General features: G+C 55.0%; 1 protein-coding gene across 3 annotated transcripts in view; it reads right to left on the bottom strand.

The window, feature by feature from the left end:
* Positions 1-22,168, bottom strand: part of IRF2 (interferon regulatory factor 2) — a 75,166-nt gene that overhangs the window by 35,331 nt on the left and 17,667 nt on the right. For all 3 annotated transcript variants that reach the window (XM_045821483.1, XM_045821484.1, XM_045821485.1), the window contains exon 2: positions 622-717. In XM_045821483.1, coding sequence (XP_045677439.1) covers positions 622-708 — 87 coding nt within the window. In that variant the 5' untranslated portion in view covers positions 709-717. The remainder of the gene's footprint in view (positions 1-621; positions 718-22,168) is intronic.

The following is a 22,168-nucleotide window of genomic DNA, read 5'->3' as shown; positions in this document are numbered from 1 at the left end:
ACAAGGCTTCCCAGTAAAGATAAGGAGAAGACACTTTGAAACCACGATGCTGTACACCTGAGACTACAATCATATTGAAATTCAACTGGAATTCAAAGATAAAAAGAAAAATGAAAAAAAAAACTTAAGAGAAAACTTTTTAAAAAGACAAAATTTTCTTAAAAAAAAAAAGAATATTGGAAAACTGTCCGTGTGCCCCACTCCCGACATAAAACCCTAGGGCCTCCACGTCCGCCGACCCTACAAAGCCAGGAGGGGCAAGCAAGGCACTTAGAGAAAAGGAAGAAGGCAAGAAAAACACAGCAAGAAGCTCCCCATACACAGTCTTCCAAAACACCAACGGTGAGCTGACACCATAAGTCAGCGGGGGGCTACGGTCCGAGATGATGATAAAAATCTCTTACAGTAACTACCTTCTTACCATCATTTTTGCTTGGTTGATTTTTGGGGTGGGGGGGGCAATTAACAAATGGAAAATTTTGAACACAGAACAATTTTACTTTCAGAGGTCCACATGCACGTGCTTTATAAGGATCTCTCCCTCCCTCTCCCTCTCCCTCTCCCTCTCCCTCTCCCTCTCCCTCTCGCACAGACACACACACACACACCCCTGGCACTCACCTTGTTCAGCCACTTCAGCCCGGGTATCGTGTTGGAGTTTATCTGTTCCTCCAGCCACGGGCGCATGCGCATCCTTTCCACCGGCATGGTGCCCCGCTGCGGAGAGAAAGTCAACGTCAGGCACTGAGGTTCTGCCCTCACTGCGGAGTTCTACACCCCTGCCAACCCTCTTCTCCCCGACCCCTCCCTCCTCACCACACAGCTGAGGTGTCTGTGGGGGCTGGGGCGGGGGCACAGGAGGGGCTCTGCCCCCGAGCCATCTGCCCCCGTTTGAGCAGCCAGTGTTGGTGGGGCAGCACCGCTGGAGCCTGAGTCTGCTCTCAGCAGCGAGCGTCCCAGGGACTGTGGCTGGACTGGCGGGAACTCGAGGGCCCAGCCGCCTTCCAGGGACCTTGCCTAAAGCTAGGCCTTACCCCTCCCAAACAGCCTGTGTTTACAGCAAACACCCCCACCGCCCCAGGCGCTCAGAGCGCCAGCACTCTGCAATGCCAGCACTCTGCAATGCCTCCCGTAGGTGGGATCCTCCAGGGAACCAGGGTGGGCAGTGCAAACCATTGCAGGAGAGATTGTGCTATAACCAACTCATTCCTTGGGGGTGTCTGTGTTACAGAAATGCACCGAACCCCCAGGAGTGCCACTTTCAAGCTCTAGAGAAATCACTTCGCTGGGGTGCAAGTTCCCGCACCAAATCGCACCCCCTCCTGGGTCACCTGCTCTGGGGGCTCACCAGAGCCTGCTCTGACTCAGCCTCCTTCTCACGTGAATGCACGTTCTCACGTGGATGTACGCTCTCCTTCTCCCCCCCCCGCGCCCCCTCCCCCCGCCCAGGGACCTTTCCTTCCCTGCCGCCAGCCCTGCCACCAGCCCTGCCACCAGCCCTGCCGCCAGCCTCCTCCTCCCTGTTCCTCTGACTCACCTTCCCCCCGAAAACTGTTTCACGGGCGAAACACCTTTTCTCTACCGGCTCACGTAACTGTATACGTCTCTCCTTCTATGTATATTCTAGAGCAGTCCTTCCCGCCCATCGAGATAGATCCAGAGCAGTAGAATCCCTAACAAAGTGTACCATCCACTGCTCTTCTTCCTCCTATTTACACACAAACTTCAGCGTCATGCGTATTCGAAAGCCAGGATGACGCCAACTCGAGCCTCCGCACTACAGGACTTTGTGGACGGCATGACGTCATCCTCTTTCTACCCTTAGCTGTCTCTTCTTTCTTGTACTCATTTCCTCGGGGAGGGGGGTGGGGAAGAGCTCTGAAAATGCTGTTCAGATGAACGCTGTTTCGGTTTTGGGCTCGGAGGATCGAAGTCTCATTAACTCCCTCCTCCAGCTCCCAAAGGACTGCGTCCCTCCCCTGTGCAGCCCCCGGCCCACCCCGAAAGCATCACTGAACAAAAGCATCCCTGAGAGAACCACATGGGGCCCTGCGCCTGTTGGGCCTCCGTCAGCTCCAGAACTGAATTCTAGAGCCCGCCTTCCCCTCGCACAGCTTGCCCCGTTCCGACGCGCTCACGGCTGCAGAGGCCCCCTCCCCTCTTTCCAGGCCTCGCCCCTTCCTACCCACCCTCCAGGGCCCGGCTGCTACCCTCCTTCTCCGCAGGGCTGGCCAGACCACGCCAGCCTGAAGGGACCCCTCCTCCTCCGGCTCCCACAAGACTCGGTGAGCTTACATGCTTGGTCCCTTGAAAACCAAACATGGCTTTAGGGAAGCCATTGTAAGTTGTCTTTATCCTGAACTAACGCCTGCCTTCACGATACACTTCTGGCTGTGTACATGTTCCCTCCCTGACCCAAGGGAAACTCTTTGAGAACAGGAACCCCACCTCCTGCAGGTGTTTTGAGGATCCCACAGAGCCCAAACGCTGCCTTCCGCCCCGGAGACGGTCCATACAGGAACCGGGCCAGTTCTGGAGATCAGCCGCGGCGGGCTGCCAGTGCAGGTGGGCTCCGCCCGCCCCTCCCCTTACGAGTGGAAGGAACGTCAAGGGCAGTCCGAAAGGACCTGGAGTGGCCACAGGGAGTCCCACATCACAGCTGCCCTTGGGGGTTCCCAAGTTGTTCCACTCACTCATCCATCCACCTATCCCAAAGCCATGTACTAAGAAACACACTCCAGGAGCAGGAAAAGGTGAGACATTCCCTGCCGCCTAGGAAGTCCTGGCCTGATGGAAGATAGGAAAGGAGAGAATCACCACCACACACAAACAGCCCTGTCTGTCCACAGAATGACAAGGAGCGACCGCTGAGCTCTGGGAGCGCTGGGAAAGCTGGCCACCGAAGGCTCCCCCGGGTGACTGACCATCAGAAAGGCTCTGTCCAGCAGGGTGATGACCACCAGCCCCGTCTCAACATCTCAAGGCCCAGAGAGGGGACAGGTAGGTCCGGAGCGGCGAAGGAGGAGGGAGGGGCGGGAGGAGTGGCTACAGGACCCGCGGAGCTGGTAGGGACCACGGCCGTCCCGGTCTCCCTACACTTAGCACCGTGCACCACGGCAGGGATGTGGAAATGGCCCTGCTTCCGACGTGTCATTACAAGTGTAAGATATTCCCCCCATATTTTTTCACAAGTGACCCATTTAGGAAAAAATGGTCACCTGAAATATTTCAAAAACTTTTGTCTTTAAAACACGACCTTACATGGGGAGTTACAGTCACCTTTATTATTGGCGGATTCCATGTTCCCAAAGTCGCCTGCTCACTAAAATTTATTGGTGACGCCCCTATCAATACTTGGGGTGCTTTCGTGTCATCAGCAGATGCGCACAGGGAGGTGAACAGTTTGGGTCATCCAGCACACAGGTGCCCAGCCGCCATCCCACACGATGACATTCTGCCTAATGTCAGGTCACAGTATAAACACGTGTCCTTTTCAGAGTCTAGTTCATGTGACACTAGTTCTCATTTTTCCGCTCTGTGTGGTGACGTCACTGTTTCAGACGACCCTCGAGAACGGTGGGTCCGAGGTGCGGGCCCGTGTCCCTGAGCGCAAGAAGGCCGTCCGTCACGCGCCTTCCGGAGAAAAGGTGCGCGGTGGGCGTGAGTCACGGCGTTGTTGGCTGCGAGCTCAATGTCACTGAACCGACCATCATGAAATACGCAGGTTTGAGGGAGAGCAAATAAAACACGATCACTGGCTGGTGGGTGACAGTGCCGCGAAGAGAGGCTCCCGGGAACCTAGTGTCCTTATTGGACGAGGACAGACACACACACAGGAAGTGCCAGCTGAAGACACACACAAAGAGGGACGACGGCCATGTGAGGTCAGAGGCAGAGACCGGAGTGACGCTGGAGACGCAAGGAAGGGTCCTCCCCTGGGGGCCTCAGAGCGGGAACAGCCCTACCAACACTTGGGTTTGGACCTCTGACCTCCAGAACCGCCCAGAGAACCAACTTCTGTAGTCACGTGGCCCGCGGAAACAAGCCCAGAAGGCACTCTGCGTCAGGTGACGGGGCCCCAACCGAGACCACATACGGGTGGAGGCGTCCCGAGGTCGTGGGGAGGAGGGGCAGACACGGCTAAGGCCCCGGGGCAGGAGCACCCGCTGCCAGGAGGCATCGGGAACCGGGAGCCAGAGCCGGCAGGCCCTGCAGGGCCCCGAGGACCACGCCGAGGAGGCTGCCCGACACCCCAAGGCTAAGGAGGAAACTGGAGACGTCTGTGAATGAAAGAGAGGGTGGGTTTCGTTCACAGTAAAGGTAAGCGCTGATGACAACACCCAGACAGGTGCTTTACCAACTCGGATGTGCAGACAAGTCTCCGTTCAGGAAGTCCGGGTCAACCTTGTGATTCACAAGCGCCAAGGTCCGTGGTCTACACTGAGGAGCGAGGCTGTGGACCTACTTGTATTGTCACGAGTCACCTGGCTCTCCTGTGCAGAGGCCGGCCCCCCGGGCGGACAGGCCTCCTTAGTGAGCGTCGGCGTCTGATCTGGCCGCGTCACCCACGTGCTGGCCCAGCCCCTGTGCACACGGATGCTGTGCTCTCCAGCCACGACGCAGCTCAGCCAGGCCTGACAACGTGTCCCTTACCAACCGAAGGGCTAGGAAATCCCACGTGCAAAGTCGGTTCTCCGCCTTCTGTCAGGGCTGCCGCTGATTATAAGCAGACTTTTAGGGAGAGCAGACACAGCAAGTAGCTTATCAGAAAAGGGAGACTCTGATATAAAGGCTTCACTTATTTCAGATTCTTTTTTTTTCTTTAACAGCCAGGACACCCCTGCTGATACACGAGCAGAAGCCAACCCTTTTTTTTTTTACATGAAGGCACTTCCTCCGTTTCGCTCGACTTCACAGCGAGTCCCCCTCCCTCCCGGAGCAGGGAAGGAGCTGCCGGTGGTCCGGGCACGGAACACCACGGACAAAGGGTGCAGCCTGACACAGGTCGCTCCAGATGATCAGAATCTGAGTGTGCACTAGCAGTTCTGCGAAAGAAAGCCGAGGGAGAATTCTCCGTGGAGCCTCGCTAGTGCCAGAAGCTCATCATCTAGTTTGACACTGAAAGCATGTGTCCAGAGATTAGAATGACAGCCACAGAGGGCCAAGGGGCCGGGTGCCCAGCGTGCGGAGCGAAGAGGCTTCCTCGGCCTGTGTTCTCCAGTTTCCACCGATGACATTCACAATGATAGATTGCAAGGTTCTCAGAGGCACCAATGCCCCGGCCACACGAAACCTGAGCGAAGTTGGAGAAGGCATGGAACTGGGTAGAAAACACACAGAGGACCAACATACACTAGAAACCAGGGCACATCTGCTCCAGTCCTGACTTGGCCATCGCCGTGGCGTGTCCTTGGCCGGTCACTAAATCTTCCTAGTCCACACTTTGGTCATCTAGAAAGATAAGAGGCTTCATAGAGATGCCTTCGGAGGTCACCTAAGGTTCTAGGGATCCTTTCGTCACATGGAGGCTCACTCGTCCGATCGATCTTTTCTCTGAGCTATGAATCCTGCGTACGGTGTTGTTTTTCAAAGCAAAACGCTAAAAATTTTATGATTCTATAAATCTAACACATGAAGTATCTACCCTCCAGCCTGACAAAAGCCGCTTTCTAAAATCAGCTACCATCACACCTGTGAGTCCGGGGGTCCGGATCATCGTCACAACCACGGCGCGTGCTATAAATCAACTCAGCACATGGCGGCTACTCAGAATATTACTGGCATCAGGGCTGCTGCCGCGTACAGACAGGCAAGTGGGTGGCTGCGATTCTCAGGGTGTGACTCACGTCTCCCGTAAAGCTGAATGGGGGTACTAACAGTGATCTTGAATTGTAACCTAAAACACTGAGGCTTGGATCTTGGTATAGTAACAGCAATGGCTACTACTTATTGGGTGCCTATATATGCTAGGCATTAAAGCCAGGGTTTCCTAGGAGCTTTTCATTGAACTCTCACAGCCCCGAGAGGCAGGAACTTAGGGAGCCCGACTCTCATTCAGGTTTGTCTGAAATGCCCAGCTCAGAAACCCTCTGTTCGCCTCACTTTAGGAAGCAGTCAGCATGGCCCTTTCACTGTCCTCACTGAGCCTTGCCTAACCTCCTCTCTGTTTTGCCGACCACTGACATGTTAATCCTCCTAAGACACCTCTGAAAGCAAGTTAACGTTCTGTTCAAGGGATTTCCAAACGTCCCTGTGGGATTTAAGGCGACGAAACCCTTGGGTGAGAGAGGGATGCTCCTGGTCCAGCCCAGGAGCCTCACGACGACTACTCCACAGAAACGATGGAAGGCGGAAGACGGTGGAAAGATGTGTTTACAGGAAGTACTGCGAGAGAGTAACTGCTGCTCGAAAATTTGCTATTCAGCGAATATCTCCTTCACGAATGAAGAGGAAATAGAGGCATCAAAGGAAACCTCAGAGAATCTCCCACCAGTAGCCCTACAGCTCCTCAGTGGAGGTCATGCTCCCAGGGTCACAGGAGGAAGGTCAAAACTGGGCGCGAGTAAAGGCGAAAGTCCGGGCGCCAGGACGCTGAGCACGGGGCTAACGCCTGAGTCTGCGCCGCAGAAGCTGCCCCAGCAGTGCCCGGCCCCACCGCTCGCCACTGCGCCGTCTGTTACAAATAAACCCTCGAGGGTTCTCGTCGCCTGCCGGTCCTCCCCACACAGCCACGGGCCCGCCCCTCTGACCCGCCTGCACAAAGGCTGCCCTCCCACCAGAGGCTAGCTGAAGTCTGTTTTCACCCACGAAGACTTCTCTCACAGCTCTAACCCCGGCCCTTCTTCTCCTACAGCAGGCATCGGCGGCAGGATCCGGCCACCCAGCGTGTCAACAAATGTTCCCTAAACACGTGCTTGTCACAAAAGAAAAAAGAAAAGCAGTGGCCCTGGCTCGGTGCTCAGGTGGGTGGAGCACTGTCCCGATACTCCGAGGCTGTGGGTTTGATCCCCGCCGAGTCAGGGCACACACAAGAAACAAGCAACGGATGCGTAAGTGGAACAACAAACCGGTATTTCTCTCTCCTTCTCTCCCACCCACCCCCGTTCTCCCTCTCCCTTCCTCCCTCTAAAATCAGTAAATAAAAGACAATCTTTTAACTGTGCTAAGTGCAACGGAGGAAGGATTCAAAACTGCGTACAACGTGACCACTACCCTGAGGGAATTAACAAGTAACTGGGGATACGAGACATACATCACATAAAGGTAACTAATGCTGTAATTATGGTAATAAAAGACTGCAACAGAGATCAGAAGGCAGTGCGTGATTAATTGCCAGTTAAGCAAACTGGTTCATAAAGAATACATAAACGTTATTAGATGGGTCTGTCGGGGGAAGCTTGTGGGAAAGAGCTCTCGGGGTGGAGAGGAGTTGCTCAGGCAAAGGGAGGGCAGCAAGCGGGCCAGGCAAGGTGAAGGCTGGTGCACACAGCCAGAGCGGGGTGGGGGGGGGGTGTGTGCTGACGTGGGCAGAGCACGTGACAGAGGCGCCAACATCCGTGGGGCTTCCAAAGAGTCACCGGGCACGTGAGACAAGTGCACACTGGGTATTTTACGTAAGTCAGCTCTCAGCTTCGCAACAGCCCTAGTCAGTTCAGTAGTATCACCCCCAGCTTGGCGATGAGGGAAGGCATAGCTTGAAAATGTAAGAACAACAACCACCAAAAAACAACAACCAGAAAAATGTGTCCAAGCCCCCAGATGAGGAACCAAGGTTTGAACCCAGATCTTCCTGGAAGGTCTCAAACGCCCAGCTAGAGATTGAGCTTGTCCACAGAGACGACGAAAAATGTCCGAATACCCATGTGTCACTGTCGCAAACCAAGCAGCACTTCAGACAGGGGCGAGTGGCGGCCAGGAGGTCAGCTAGGAGCTACCGCTCTGGTCCAGGATCGAGGCTGGGGGAGGGGCGCGCAGGGGAAAACACAAACAGCAACACCCCCAGAGGGATGCAGTGGCTACTTGTAGCAGTGATTTCTCCAGGATATAAAATCCTTCCCGAAACAGACGTTCCTCTTACAGGACCTCCTACACCCCTCCCACTGATTTTTGTGTACCTTTTTTTAGCAAAAGCAAGAATTTCAGCAAAAAAAACATTATGTGAACTGAGAGGAAACTGGAGTGGAAAATTGGAAAATCATCACCCTCATCATCATCATCATCATCATCGCCACCACCCCATTCATTCAAGCGTTTCCCAGGAATCGGGCACCAGGCCAAGTGCTTTCCTGCCTCACTCCACTCAGCCCTCAAACCGGCTGCATGAGGTGTAGTAGCTCATCTCCCGCCTGCAGGTGAGGACGCGAAGAAGCTACTTCCCAAGCCTCAGGGCTGCTGAGCGGTCAAGTCCGATTCCAATCCGGACCGCCGGACCCTGGACAATGCGCCCCCCAACCTGCAGATGAGTGTTTTTCAAACCTCACGTCGCAACCCAACAGGGCGTCACGAAATCGATTTGTTAGTGGATTGCGGTCGGCACTTTCATGTGAATGCATGAGAATACGACTGGAAACCACGAGGGCCCCCCAAACGAGAGCGCGCGTGGTTTTATTCCAGCGGTGTTTCGAATTTATATTATGCTGGCCCTGTGGTCAGAAAAGCACAAAAAGCACCGCGCGGGGCCGAACTGCTTGCCAGATGCGCACACAGGTGTGGCGAGCACGTGGGTGGTGAGTGGAAGCGGAAAGCAGAGGAGCCCCTGCGAACTCTCAGAGCTGCACCGAGTCCTGGCAGACAGAAGCGAAATGTGCGTGAAATGTACGAGCAGATTAATAGCGCGTGGGGAGCGGAGATACAATAGTGTCCCTCTGTGTATCAGGGGAGGGCTTTGGGATGTGCCCAGTCAGCTCTACTCAACACCTCTCCGCCTCCAGTATTCGGATCACGACACACTCCCGCGGGACCCGGGGGGACAGAGTCAACACTGAGCCCAAGTCGTGATGTGTCAAGAAGACACTGAGCATTTTGATGGCGGGCCGGACGCCGAGTGAAGCATGCCCCTCGGTGCGCACTGTCCACGCCGATGCAGAGCCAGTTTTAAAAGCTTTACTACATACACCCCAGGAGAGTTAGGAAGCGCCGGAAACCAACTGTATCATATCTGTGGCCTCCCTGATGTGATACTTACTTCACACACGTATTGTTTTCTTACCCTGAACCTTTAAGAAGACGCATGTCCGTTCAAGAATGTTCATCTCTAACCCAATTTTCCTCAAGGTTTTAAGCAACTCGGGCATGCCTTCTCCTACTATGGGGATTTTTTAGAAACCCAACTTTGAGTGGTAGGATTTCTGGAAATAGTTACCCTAAATATATCATAATCCATAATTCCACCCTTCTGTTCACCTAAACCAGCATCCCCCAACTGCACAGGCAATGTTATTACCTGGGGAATCGAAAAAACAATCCATGGCCCTTTCCTAGTCCGGCTGAACAGGTATCTCCGGGCGTAGGAACCAGGAACGACTTACTGTCCCAGGGAAGAAGGTTTGGTTGTCGCTGGGGCAGCGCTGCCGTTCAGTGCCCGCCCACCCAGCGGTCTTCGGATTCTACGGCTGACCAACGCCTCCTATTGGGTCATGGGAAACGGGGAGACCCATGGGGAACAGATTTCGTTATGAATGGATACAAGTGTGTATGAAATTAAAACTGTAAAATGCCTTCAGCCCTGGCGGGTGTGGCTCCGTGGACGGAGCGTTGGCCTGCAAAGGGAAAGGTCCCGGTTCGATTCCCAGTCAGGGCACCTGCCTGGGGTGCAGGCTGGTACCCAGCTGGGGGCGTGTGAGAGCCAAGAGCCCAATGTTTCCCTCCCTCCCTTCCCCCTCTCTAAAAGTAAATAAGTAAAATCTTTGAGTCATTGAAAAAATAAATTAAGTTAAATTCTAAAATGCCTTTAAATGCCGCAGAACAAGTTTCTCATACTGAGAATCACCCAAACGAGAGTTTTGCACATTCGCCATTCTACCTCCCGTTCTCTCACCGGGCATGTTTTCTGCACGCGTCTGGAAGGCATTATCATCCCGCGGCTGCTTTACCCAAACGGCCCTGGCTCTGACCACAAACTGCTCTGGTACCCGAAACCGTGTGCTGCAGCCTCTGGTAGCGACTGCGCCGCGTCACACCCCGAAACTGACATCTGGCCTCCACATGGGCGCTCCAAAGACACCGAAATATCGCTGGAGCTCGGCACGGGGGCGACCCGACAGGCCCTCTGGGAAACAGGGCTCCCTCCAGGGAACGCGTGGCATCTGGGAGGGTGTGCCCCCTCCCGCGAGGCCCCCACCCGACAGGCCCCGCCCCGCCCCCTGGAAGGCCCACTGTCTGCGCGGTTCTCACGGCTCATGTGCAGGAGGCAGTTCAAGGCAAGACCCGGTCGTAACCCCGAGACCACGGGCTCTGTAGGGCGCGTCACCTCTCCTGCGGTTTCGGGCTCTGTGGGGGCCTTCCCTGCTTCTCCCTCCTCAGCTCCTGCCCCCCAGCCCCATGGGAGCCGTCCTCGACCCTCCCTCCCTCCCTCCCTCCCTCGCACACTCGTCAGTCCCTGCGGATGGTCCTGCCTCCAACTTCCGAGAGAAAACTAGAGGCCGCTGGCTCTTCTTCCCGACTTTCTCACGCCCTTCCCTCTGCACGCCCATCCGGACTTCCGTGCCATCCTCCTCCCTCCTCCCCGCCAGGCGGGCAGTGACGCCTCTCTGCGGCGGGCCGCGGGGCAGCGGGATGAAGAGGAGACACCCTCGGATTCGTTTCAGGTCTACTGAGTTTGAAACACCTTTGCAGTGTCCAAAAAGAGGGGCTGGGTGGGCGATTAGGTGTGTGAGGCTCAAGAAGGCGGCCAAGCACCCCTTTACACATTGTTCAAATGCCATCCCCTCCCCAGCCTGTCGTGGCCAGCGCAGGACTTCCCTTGAACACAAAACACATGCCGCCTCCACCACGTGTCTTACGCCGCCTCCCGGTCATTTTCACGTGCCTCGGTCCACGGAGACAGAAGCTCCCGTCCAGCCGCAGACCTGCTGGAAACCTCGTCGTGCTACATACGTCGACCACGTCGTCTGGGACTCTGCCCCCAGCAGGCACCCACTAAACGCAGACCCACCCCGTCCGGCGACACTGGACAAGTCCTCCACCTCCCCAGCCCTACAAGGCAGCCACCAGCCACGGGTGGCTCCTGAGCCCCTGAAATGCGGCCAGTGCGGGCGAGGAGGATCCGTCTGTCCCAGTGTCAAGGCTGGTTCTCGTCTTTGCAGATCACAGAGAGTGGTCGGGGTTCTGTGAAAACACAGTATCTGCATGGAGCACCCCCGCGGGGGTCCCCGAAGAGGCCGGTGCCCCACCCGACGCTGAAACTGTTCTATTTCGAGAAAAGCCTGATTTTTAAAAGCCTGACTCACACTCCTCAAGCTTAACCCCCTTCTGGAAGGGGTCCCGTTGGTGAGCTTCTGCGCGAGTACTTCTCGCCCTGGCCCCGGCCCACGCACACCAGCGGCTGGCAGGCACAGGGCACACACACACACGCACACGCCGTCGCGACGGGAGCGGCAGCAGCAGCAACGCATATTCAGTGCACAACGGTATTGGGCAGGTTCTGAACTCACTGTGACCATCCGTGCATTTGACTCACAGCAGCCCTGCAAGTTAGGGGCTACCGAAACCCCCACGTTCCAGCTGAAAAAACGGAGGCACCCAAGGTCGAGTAACTTGCCCAAGGCCCCAGAGGTAGGTACTGGGTGGCCGAGCCCAGACTCAAACAGGAGTCGCAGGCCCTTCCTCAGCCTGTGGCCTCTGAGGCCACACTGGGGTCCACTGGACGAGGCATCGAGGCCCCACGCCTCCCGGTCTGACCCAGCGGCCTCCCCGGAGGGGCCCCCCAGCCAGGGCCGAGGCTTTCCGCAGCCACCGAGTCACGGTCAGGGATGCTCAGTGGAGCATCCCTTAGAACAGGCAAACATTCCGATCAGTCCAAATGCCAGACGGTAGGAGGATGATTAAATACAATGTGGTAGACTCAAATAATGGGATACTGAGCCTATAAAAGACTACTTCATTTGTCAGGGGAAATGCTCAGAATATATAAGCTAATATAGAATGACTATCTGTAATTATACACTCTACGTGTATGTTTTTTTTGTATTCTGCATTAGTAATATATAAGGTAGCACAGTCCAGATTATGACACAAGTTGATGCGCGAAGAAAAAGTGGGGAGTTGGGGTCAGTTTCAACCATCAGCGCAACACCCTTCGAGGACCTGCCGGGCCAGGGGTGGCTTCCCCATGGCCGTTGAGTCCAGGCGCCGACACGGTACCGCTCCTCGGACAGTGCTGACGACAGAGGTCGCTAACACGGCACTGCAGCCGCGGCAGCCAGCTCGCAGGGGCCGACAGCGGGCAGCCTCGGGGGATGGGCAGCGCGGGGGATGGGCACCCTCACCCCAGGGAGCAGCACATCAGGTCAGGAGGATCCCTGAACGGTCAGGGCAACGGGCTGCAGTGCTCTCACAGCTCGGGGGGTCTTGAGAGGGACAGTCCCCGTGAGGGACGGTCGAGTCCTACGACGTCCCAGTGAGTGCCACCCTGCGTTCCCTCCGAGCCCTGAGGACTCCGAGGGTGCTGACACCAGCAGAGTGCCCTCGTTTTAGGTTAGAAAACAAGGACAACGTGGCAATAGAGAGCAGTCCTCCTCCAAACAACTGAGAAGGCTTCCTCTTACCCTGCACTCCTCCGTCCTCCCCTCCCTTCATGGATAATGTAGTCCGAGGGACCATTAGGTGAAACTGAGCAAAACAGATACACGAGACTCAATAACCGTTCCCCAAATCCATGTTCATCTGGAACCCGTGAGTGTGACCTCATCTGGAAACAGGTCAGGCATCACTGTGTGTAAAGGACGCCATGCTGGATTAGAATGGGCCCTCACGCCAGCATGACCAGTGTGCTGACACCAAGAGGACATCTGGACAGGGACACACACACACACAGAGGACAAGCTGCATGGGCACAGAGGCACAGACTGAAGTGACGTATTCACAAGGCACAGAGGCCAAGGACCGCCAGCTGCTCCCAGGCGCAAGGGGAGAGGCTTGGAGTGGAGTCCCCCTCGGGAACCAACCATGCCCGCACGGTGATTTCTGACGTTGGGGTCCTCTGTTATGGCAGCCAAGACAGACGCAACATCGTAGGCATCGGGGGAGGGGGACAGTGACATCCCCTGTGGGGGACGGGCAGCAAGAGGGTGTCCGCTCTGGGGGTGGGAGGCAGCGGCATCCGTGTGTGGGGTATCCCAGGCCACGCGGGGCAGCAGGGACAGATGCAGCAGGGAGACCAGGCTGCAGTGGGGCGTCAGGGCCCCAGCCGAGCGAACGGGCTCCTGTGCGGGAGGGCACGGCCCCGCCCGGGGTGTAGGAGCCCGAGCAGCGGGGCGGGGGCAGGCATCCTCGTTCAGGTGGGGCACCCGGGGGGACCTGAGATTGGGCACATGCAGGCAACTGAGTTAATAATGCACTGGAGACCATGAGAGCCAGGGATGGAGAAGGAAGCTCAAATACAGAAAAATAAAAATAAAAATAAAATAAAAATTAAAACTACATTAACCCTGGGTGCTGGATTAGAATAGAACTGAATTCGTGGTTTTCCATATATCTCAGTAAGTACAGGAAGAAACCCAGACACAACAAAGTACGTGCCTGTGTAAGCCTATGCCTATGCAAGTCGGTCCACGCAGCCCCTGACCCAGCCCACTCAGAGGGGCTGGGGCAGCAGCACACCAACGGCGATGAGCGAGTGTAGGGCCCGAATCTTGGCTTCGAAGTCACGTCCCCCACTAAGAGGAATCAGGGCTTCCTGGGAAATGGCTGAGTCCAGGGCTGGGGCCGGGGAAGCAAAAGTTGAGCCCAAGCCACTGGGTGGGGGGCGGGGCAGAAAGCAAGGAAGTGTGCAAAGGACACAGGGACACAGCAAGAAGACCCAGCCGCCAGGGCGAAGGGCCTGCCCCCTGGCCAGATCTGAGCTAATCTGGGCACCCAAATAATGACACAAATGTGTCCCAGCCCGTTGAGCACAACAGGGGCCCAGGAAACAGGAAGCAGGGGGAGGAGACAGCTTCTCTGTAAGCAGAATGCCAGGTAACGAGTGTGGAAAGGTGCCTGAACCAGGAGACGGCCACGTGGCAGCTACTAAAGTTGTCCCGATTCAGCCAGGAACCCTCCCCAGACACCAAAACCCGGCAGGTGAAAGGTTGATGAGAAATGGGGCACTTACGTCGTCGAGAAGCACCTCCCACAAATTATTCTTTATCACAAAGGGGAGAGTGTCCCTGGACGGCGGAGAAGCCTGCCTGGTCTCTCCGGAAGGAAACGGTCGCGCGGCACCAGTCCGAGTCCCACGCCCGCCGAGAGGACGCGGTAAGAACGGCGCCGCACACGTGTGCTGTTCTCAGACCCTGGGCCGGATCACGAGCAGGCCACCCACAAACCCGAACTGATGGACCCTCCCAAAGACAACTGGCTTGTAGCTGTCACAAACGTCAGAGGCACGGACGTTGGGGAGAGATGAAAGGGGCAGGACCCGTGAGCCCGCATCCATTCCTTTGGCTACGAGGGACATGAGAGGGACGACCGGCCAGCCTGACGGGGCCTGGGGTTGAGACGGCACCTGTGTTAATGGCCCGACTGTGACCGTCACACAGCAGCAGCCACACTGGAGTGGGTGTGTCCTTGTTTGCAGGAAGGGCACACTCAGGCATTCAGGGGTGATGGGACCTCCCGTCGGCAAGTTCCTCTGCGAAGGTTCAGCAAAATGACTGACTACCTGTACTATTTTTGCAACTTCAGCGTCGGACTGCAATTAGCTGCAAAGAAAGAGACTCGGAGAGGAAGATGTGAGCAGCGCACACGAGCGCCACCCCTCCAGTTCGGAGGGGAACCTGCCGCATTTCAGCAAACACAACAAACTCCAGACGATGCCGATGCCTTCCCGCGGTGTGCAAATCCGGCTGCTGGCAGTTCCTTCTGAAGCAAGGCTCCGCGACTGCACGACGTGCATGCACCCCTCGCCGCAGCCCCCCGCCCCTCGGGGCAGCGCGGTCGGGCCACGGCTACCTGAGCTGGGAGCCCAGGGGCCGCACTGCCTGGGGGAGATGAGGGGTGACGGCCCCCGATGCCTGTCCACAGCGGGTTGTGTGGAAAACTGAACACGAGACGACCGGAAAGCTCCCTGCACGTTTGGAGGAAGGCTCTCGGATGCAGGCACCAGAGGTGACCTCCAGTCCCACTTCCGTACTCATCACAGTTGGTTCAAGTTTAAAACACAAGGTCGGTTACCAAGCGCCCTGGGCTCCCCTCACAGGCTCAGCTGGAGCAAAGGAAAGCAGTTAGCACGATGTTCTCCAGGCGCACCCATGGCGTCACAAACAAGACTAACAAACGAAAACTCAGAGACACAGACTGCAGTATGGTGGTCCTCAGAGGGAAGGGGTGGGGGGGGTGAAGGGCAGAGGGGGTCAAAGATACGATGAGGGAAGAAGCCTTGACTTTGGGTGGTGAACACACAATGGAACATGCAGACGATGTATCACAGACTCGTACCCTTGGAACCTCGACCGTTCTATTCACCAATGTCACCCCAATAAATTTAGTTTTAAAAAAGTACAAAAAATCTGCCCTGGCTGGCATAACTCAGTGGATTGAGCCAGGGCTGCAAACCAAAGCATCACAGGTTCAATTCCCAGCCAGGGCACATGCCTGGGTTGCAGGCCACAGTCCCCAGCAACCGCACATTGATGTGATGTTTCTCTCTCTCTCTCTCTCTCTCTCTCTCTCTCTCTCTCTCTCTCTCTCTCTCTCTCTCTTCCTCCCTTCCATCTCTAAAAATAAATAAATAAAATTTTTTTTTAAAGTACAAAAAATGATTAGGATGGCAAATTTTATGTTACGTGTACTTTACTGCAATAAAAAAATGTTGGGGTGGGGAGAAGTTAGGAGCCCCATCCCTGGGCCACCACTGACCCCGTTTGTCAGACACCCCGCCGGCAGAGGCCCGAGTCACCCCGCGGGGCTGCTCCCTAGGGGGCATTTCGGGCCAGTTTCCCAGAGCCGCCCCCAGAGCTCCCCAGGCTGGCATGCCCAGCACAGCTTCATTTCCTTTCACGACAGCACTCCCACTGCCACAGCCTTGCAAGAGCTTGGCTCCGAAAAGGCCCACCATGAACACGGGTGTCTGCTTTTTGTTTCTCGCTGACAACTCTCCCCCCCGCCTCGGGCAGAGTCCGGGGCCTGAGTAACCTTCAGTTCTGTTTGCTCTAACTTGGCTGAAGGTTTTCGTAGCGACGCCGGCCTCAGAGAACACGCAGAGCACACGCTTACTGCTCTCCAGAGAGTACCCAGAACACTGTAAGAACAGAAAGTGAAACCGGTGGGTCAAAGACAACTCCTTCCTTCCACACCGCCGTCCCCAACAGCCATCCCGCCGGCTGTCATCTGCCCTGCAGCCAGCGTGCCCGTGTATGCAGCACAGGTGTGGTCCGCTCAAAGCCCACGGTGGGCACATGCCAGCTCCAGCCTCACCTCCGGCCCCGTGCTCAGTCCCCAAGCCTGCAACCAGTTAGCTGTCTGCACAAGGCCTCTGCTCCCACTGTCTCTTCGCCTCAAGAATGTCCCCTCTCACTGGTCAGCTCTGACATTCTTTGGTCTTGGCTTCAAAATCACTTCCTCGGCAGCCTCCTCTGTCTCCCCCGGCCAGCCCGGCCCCAACCAGACGCGAATGCTAATCCCTGAGGCCCGAGACCAATTCCGTCTGTTCACCCCTCTGCTCCCAGGGCCAGCCCAGCACGTGGCAAAAGCTGGTGCTTCATTAATAAACTGTGCACTTCTGTGCATGCCGGCACCTGACCGTCCCGGGGCAGCACAGCCTGGTGACAGCAGGTACAAGGGCGAGATGAGGACGTGCCGTGAGAGAGAACAGGTGTGCATAAACGCCGTGGGGGGATTCGGTCCAAGAAAGCAGTGAGTGGGGCGTACACTTCAAAAATCACTTCCCATGAACAACGAGTCCTATTATTTCAGGCTGTCAAGACACCGTCTGGGTCTTGCTGATTTCACAGGCTTACATATGAGGATTCATCAAAGTATCGATGCTTACCAGCACGGTGGTGCCCTCTACCCAGAATTCAGTGGGTGCCCACCATGGTGACCCCATCCAAATGGACCTCCTTCGCGTGTGAATGGGGCCTTATCTACAATTACACCTTGCCTGCATGTCATCGTAAAGAGGGGTTGTCCCCGGAAAACCCAGAATGGGACGGTCCCCTGGGTAGAGGAAACAGCTGCTCTGAGAACAGGCTCAATTCAACCTTTTCCTGAGCATGCTCAGACCGTGTACGTTTCGGGATTCAGAAGCTTTTGGATTTTAGAGAGATACTGTGGGGCGTGTATCGCAGAGAAGAACATACCACCCCCAGCAACAGCTACAGCAGGACCCTGCAATCCAACTCGGCAACATTTCCTCCGTAAAACACGGGCACCCGCACTGCGTGGAATCAGCGAAATCAAGGAGCAGCTCCGGGCTGATGCAGGGTGGGCAGGCCGCACTGCCCACCGCGCCACGACAAGCACTTCCGGTTTTCAGAGCCATGTGGACTGCAAATGGGAGAGATGCGGGATCTGCCATGGGTTTCAAGTCGTCTCTACCCTCGGCAACTGTTGTCGTTCCCATGCTATACAAGAACATCGGGGTCTTCTTCCTTAAGTCATACTTCCATTGTAAGTCAGTCCGGTACCCTCTATGTTTAAATCAGGGAGTAACAGTGCGTCTTCAGTCCTGTGATGCAACGGCTGAGTGCGAATGCGCATTTTCACGTTGGAGGGAGGGGAAATGCTTTCGCTGAGTATTTTTATAAACCAAAGTGTTGCGGGTTCGATTCCCAGCCAGGGCACATGCCTGGGTTGCAGGCCATGACCCCCAGCAACCACACATTGATATTTCTCTTTCTATCTCCCTCCCTTCCCTCTCTAAAAATAAATACATAAAATCTTAAAAAGACAAACAAAAAAACCTAGTCTATTAACTATTAAAAAAATAAAAATTAAAAAAAATTACTCTTGACTTTAAATTAGGTCTGCCTAGCAATACGTATACCATGTTTTACTTCGCCAATCTGATACATGAAATACTTATTTATAAAATAAGAAACCCTTTAAAGAAGATTCAAGATTTCTTTTAAGTATCTTCCCTAAGGTTCCTTTACGATGACATTACTCCTTCTCCCGTGACATTTTACATTTCATTTCAAAAAGTGAATTTATCACAAAAACTACTCTTACGAGCACCAGAGTGAGTCGGTTGGGTTTGTGAGTTGATCGCTGGTTACGCTGAGTAGGGCCGCGTCACCTGCTGAAGCGGGTGCGGAGACCCCCTCCACATAACATAAGCCCCACTGCTCTGCGGGAACCAGGACCTGCAACGCCAAGACTGCGTGTCGTGACCCAAAGGCAAAGGCACACAGGAGTCGTCGGCACAGTTCCCCTCCTCTGTTTTCTTAAATCACTTAAAACAGTTTTGCACGAACGGGCCCAGGCGCCACTGCAGTGTGGGGAGAAGGACACACAGTGAACGTTCACGGGACCTGGGTGGAAATTCAGTTTGGAGACCCTTGGTCACGTGCATCAGGGACGGTCAAGGTGAAGGAGCCCGCAGACTCTAAACCAGCACTTACATCACATGCATTGAATTGAATTGTTCCTAAGTATATGCATAAAGAAGGCAAAACTTGCTCCCCAAAGAGCAGTGCCCAGGAGCTACGGATGGCAGTGGGGATAATGACAGAATGACGGCGATGATGGTTTGCAGAGCACCTAGTACTGAGCTCTGAGCTTTCTATACGTTAGCTCATTTAACCCTCACAATAACCCTCAGGTAAGTACTATTTGTCGAGTTGGAAGAGCAGGAAGCTGTGGCTCAGTCTGCCCCAAAGCTGACTCTCTGTCAGGCAGCAGCTCCATTAGCATGAAAACAAGGGTCTGAAAAGAGGCTTTCGCCCCGGAGCGACAGCACTCAGCACTCACTGCCGTGTGCCCTTTGGGTCCTCCAAGGTGAACGTTAGAAAACTGGTGGATTTCCCAACCTGCACTTGGACAGAAAGCTAGTTCTGACATCTGCTTCCTCGTGTCTGGAACATTTCGGGAACAGGAGTGTCAAAGTCCCCCAGGCCTACCGGTCGGAGGTGTGGCGTTTCCCAACACTTTCTGTCCGGTCAGGTCTTTGTGCAGGAAGAGGTGCTATTAAGAATACAAATCCCCCACAAACAAGAGTGGAACTGGGACCTAAGTGGCCGTCTGGGACTTTTCCTAAAAGAGGAAGTCTTTTGACGCTGCCTGACCCCAGGGCTGCACTAAAGAAAACACTTTTTTTTTAAAGTGACCGCTCTCACCCAATCCAGCAGCAAAGGTAAGCATGGGCTTAAAACCCGAAATCCCTAAGCAAAACTTTGTAAAACCTTCCCATCTCTACTTGACCTCCCCCTACCCCCAACCAGGATGCTGGTGACCACGTGAGACACCTCCCCCCCCCCGCCCCAGCCGCCCCCCAGCAGGCACGGTTCTGGCAACAGCTCAGTGCATCAGGCAGAGAGAGCATCACAAAGCTACAAGGTTCAACCCCGTCTCCACCGTCCTCAGCCCGCAGGCAGCGGAACGGGGAAGGAAGAACTGAGGAACAGGGCTGATTGATGCAAGGGCTGCTGCTTCTTTCTCAAGGCACAGTGCCAAGGTTCATCAAGAATGCAGAGACCACAGGTTTTGCCTCAGGAAACCCTTCTGCCCCTACTGGATGAATCGAGAACGAGCGTTAAAAAGCGATCCGGATCCACAGCCAGGAACTCCAAGTGGGAAGAGAGGGCCTCATCACGGCAGACCCGTTTTAATTCCTCAGCCCCGCAGGCAGGAAGCGACGGAGCAGGAAAGGCGGGGGGGCGTGGAGGGCTGTGGCTCCCAAGCCCGGCTCTGTCACTTACCAGCAGTGTGGCCCTGGGCGGGCTGCTGACCTGTATCTGTCCCCAAGGCTGCGCCGGGATCGGATGAAGACACAGGTCAGACAACTACAACAGTGCCTCCTATCTCACGGGCTCTACGGGCTGGAGAAGAAGCAGGCACAAAACTTCCAGACAGCAGCTTGGCGGTCGGTATCAAAGATTTTAAATGACCTCCTTTGACCCAGCCATATCACTTCTAGGACTGTTTCCCAAGGAGTTTAATCATGTGGGATGCATGTTTTCTTAAAAAAAAAAAAAAAACTTTGCCCCGGCTGGTGTGGCTCAGTGGATTGAGCACTAGCCGGTGAACCAAAAGGTCGCTGGTTCAATTCCCAGTCAGGGCACATGCCTCAGTTGTGGACCAGGTCCCCAGCTGGGGGCTCACAAGAGGCAACCAATTGATTGCCTCCCTCTCTTTCTCCCTCCCTTCCCCTCCCTTTGAAAATAAATAAATAAATAAACAAACACATTTCAATGATCATTAACTCTGATGCAGATACAAATATAATATCCTGTCTTATAAAAAAGAAGAGAAAGACTTACGAAGTTGCCCAGATAAATTACTTTCCAGATATACCTCAGTTATGAAAATCTAACAGCATGTTTAAACCCATCGCCTTCTTAAGAGCATTTTCTAGAAGAATTCATCAAAGGTAACAAGGACCTAAAAGGGTAGACTGACTTTTAAGAATATTCCATACGTCTGAAATCACGCTGGGGCCTCAGTTCCTAGATGACACCGGAGTCTGCAATTCAGCAGAGCAAGAATCGTGCACAGATTTCAAAGCATATGGACTCGGGCTCACGCCTCATGTTCAGACCTTCTTCCCACGTGGAAAATGGGAAAAGGCGGCGCCCTGTGTGTCCTTGCCTCAGCATGTCCTAGGAGACCCCCTTCGCAGGTCGAGAGTAAAGCCAACTCTGAAAGACGAAGCTTCTCCTTTCAGGAGTTAAGGGGACAGTTCATTTAAGACTGCCCCTCTTGCCCTCACCAGTGTGGCTCAGTTGGTTGGGCACTGTCCCACAAAGTGAAGGGTCGCTGGTTCGATTCCCGGTCAGGGCACAGGCCTGGGTTGTGGGTTTGGTCCCCGGTCTGGGGTGCGTACGAAAGGCAACCGCTTGATTTCTCTCTCCCACAAGGAAGCCTCTCTCCCTCTCTCCCTCCCTTCGCCCCTCTCTAAAAATAAATAAAGTCTTCAAAAAACAAAACAAAACAAAGACTGTCCCTCTTTCCTCGAACAGGTTGGCATTCCTGGACCCAACCATCAAAGTCAGCAGTCTGGAAGCCCAGAAAAGACATCTTGGTCCACAAGGACACTGGGGAAGTACGGGGACAGTGAGAGGAGACAGTGTGTGTGAGCAAGGTGTGGCCAACCGCACGGACAGATGACACACGCACACTGGCCCGGGGCGGGGGAGGGGCGTGGCAGGCCGTGGGCAGGACCTGAGCTGCTCGGGGTCACCCAAGGCCTCTCTTCCGCTCCCTCTGCACGGCCAGCCCTACAGGGGGGCTGTGTCTGGTCCCACCAGGAACACGGAGAAGACGAGAGGACGGGGAAGGAGGAAACGGCGACGCCTTTAGGTCCTTGAGCTTGAAAAGTCAAGTGACAGGGGTTCTTAGAAGGGCCAGCATACTGGAACCTTCCAAGAAAACCCATTTGCATGAAATGACAAAACTCTTCGCTGCCGCCCGTTTCCAAATCCATCGCGGGCGCGCCGTGCCCTCTCAAAAGGGAGCCGCCCGAAGAAGCAGCTGCTCGGGAAAGGCCGGCCTTGGAGAGCACGGGCACAGCCTACCTCTCCCCCTGGGTGAGGGTAATCGATTCCCTCCCACACGCCACAGCCACGGGCGAGGCCTGACACCTCCTTCGGGCCGCTGCTGCCCCTTACCCCCAGGGGGATTTCCTTCAAGTGGTCCCCTCTACCAGTAGCCTCTCCAAAAACATCTAGAAAGTTACCTAATATGATTATTATTACTCAGCCGCCCACTTTGACTTTTTATATGCAGATCAAGCGCACAAACTGTAAATGTATGCACTGCGGTGCTCGTGAATTTGGTTCTACCCCTGCGACGACCCACCCAGATTACCCAG

This window comes from Phyllostomus hastatus, unplaced genomic scaffold, assembly GCF_019186645.2.
Source record: "Phyllostomus hastatus isolate PE091 unplaced genomic scaffold, TTU_PhHast_1.1 phas_scaffold_46, whole genome shotgun sequence".
Lineage (NCBI taxonomy): Eukaryota > Metazoa > Chordata > Mammalia > Chiroptera > Phyllostomidae > Phyllostomus > Phyllostomus hastatus.
The sequence above is the reverse complement of the archived record's forward strand: the minus strand, read 5'-3'. Positions and strand labels throughout refer to the sequence as shown.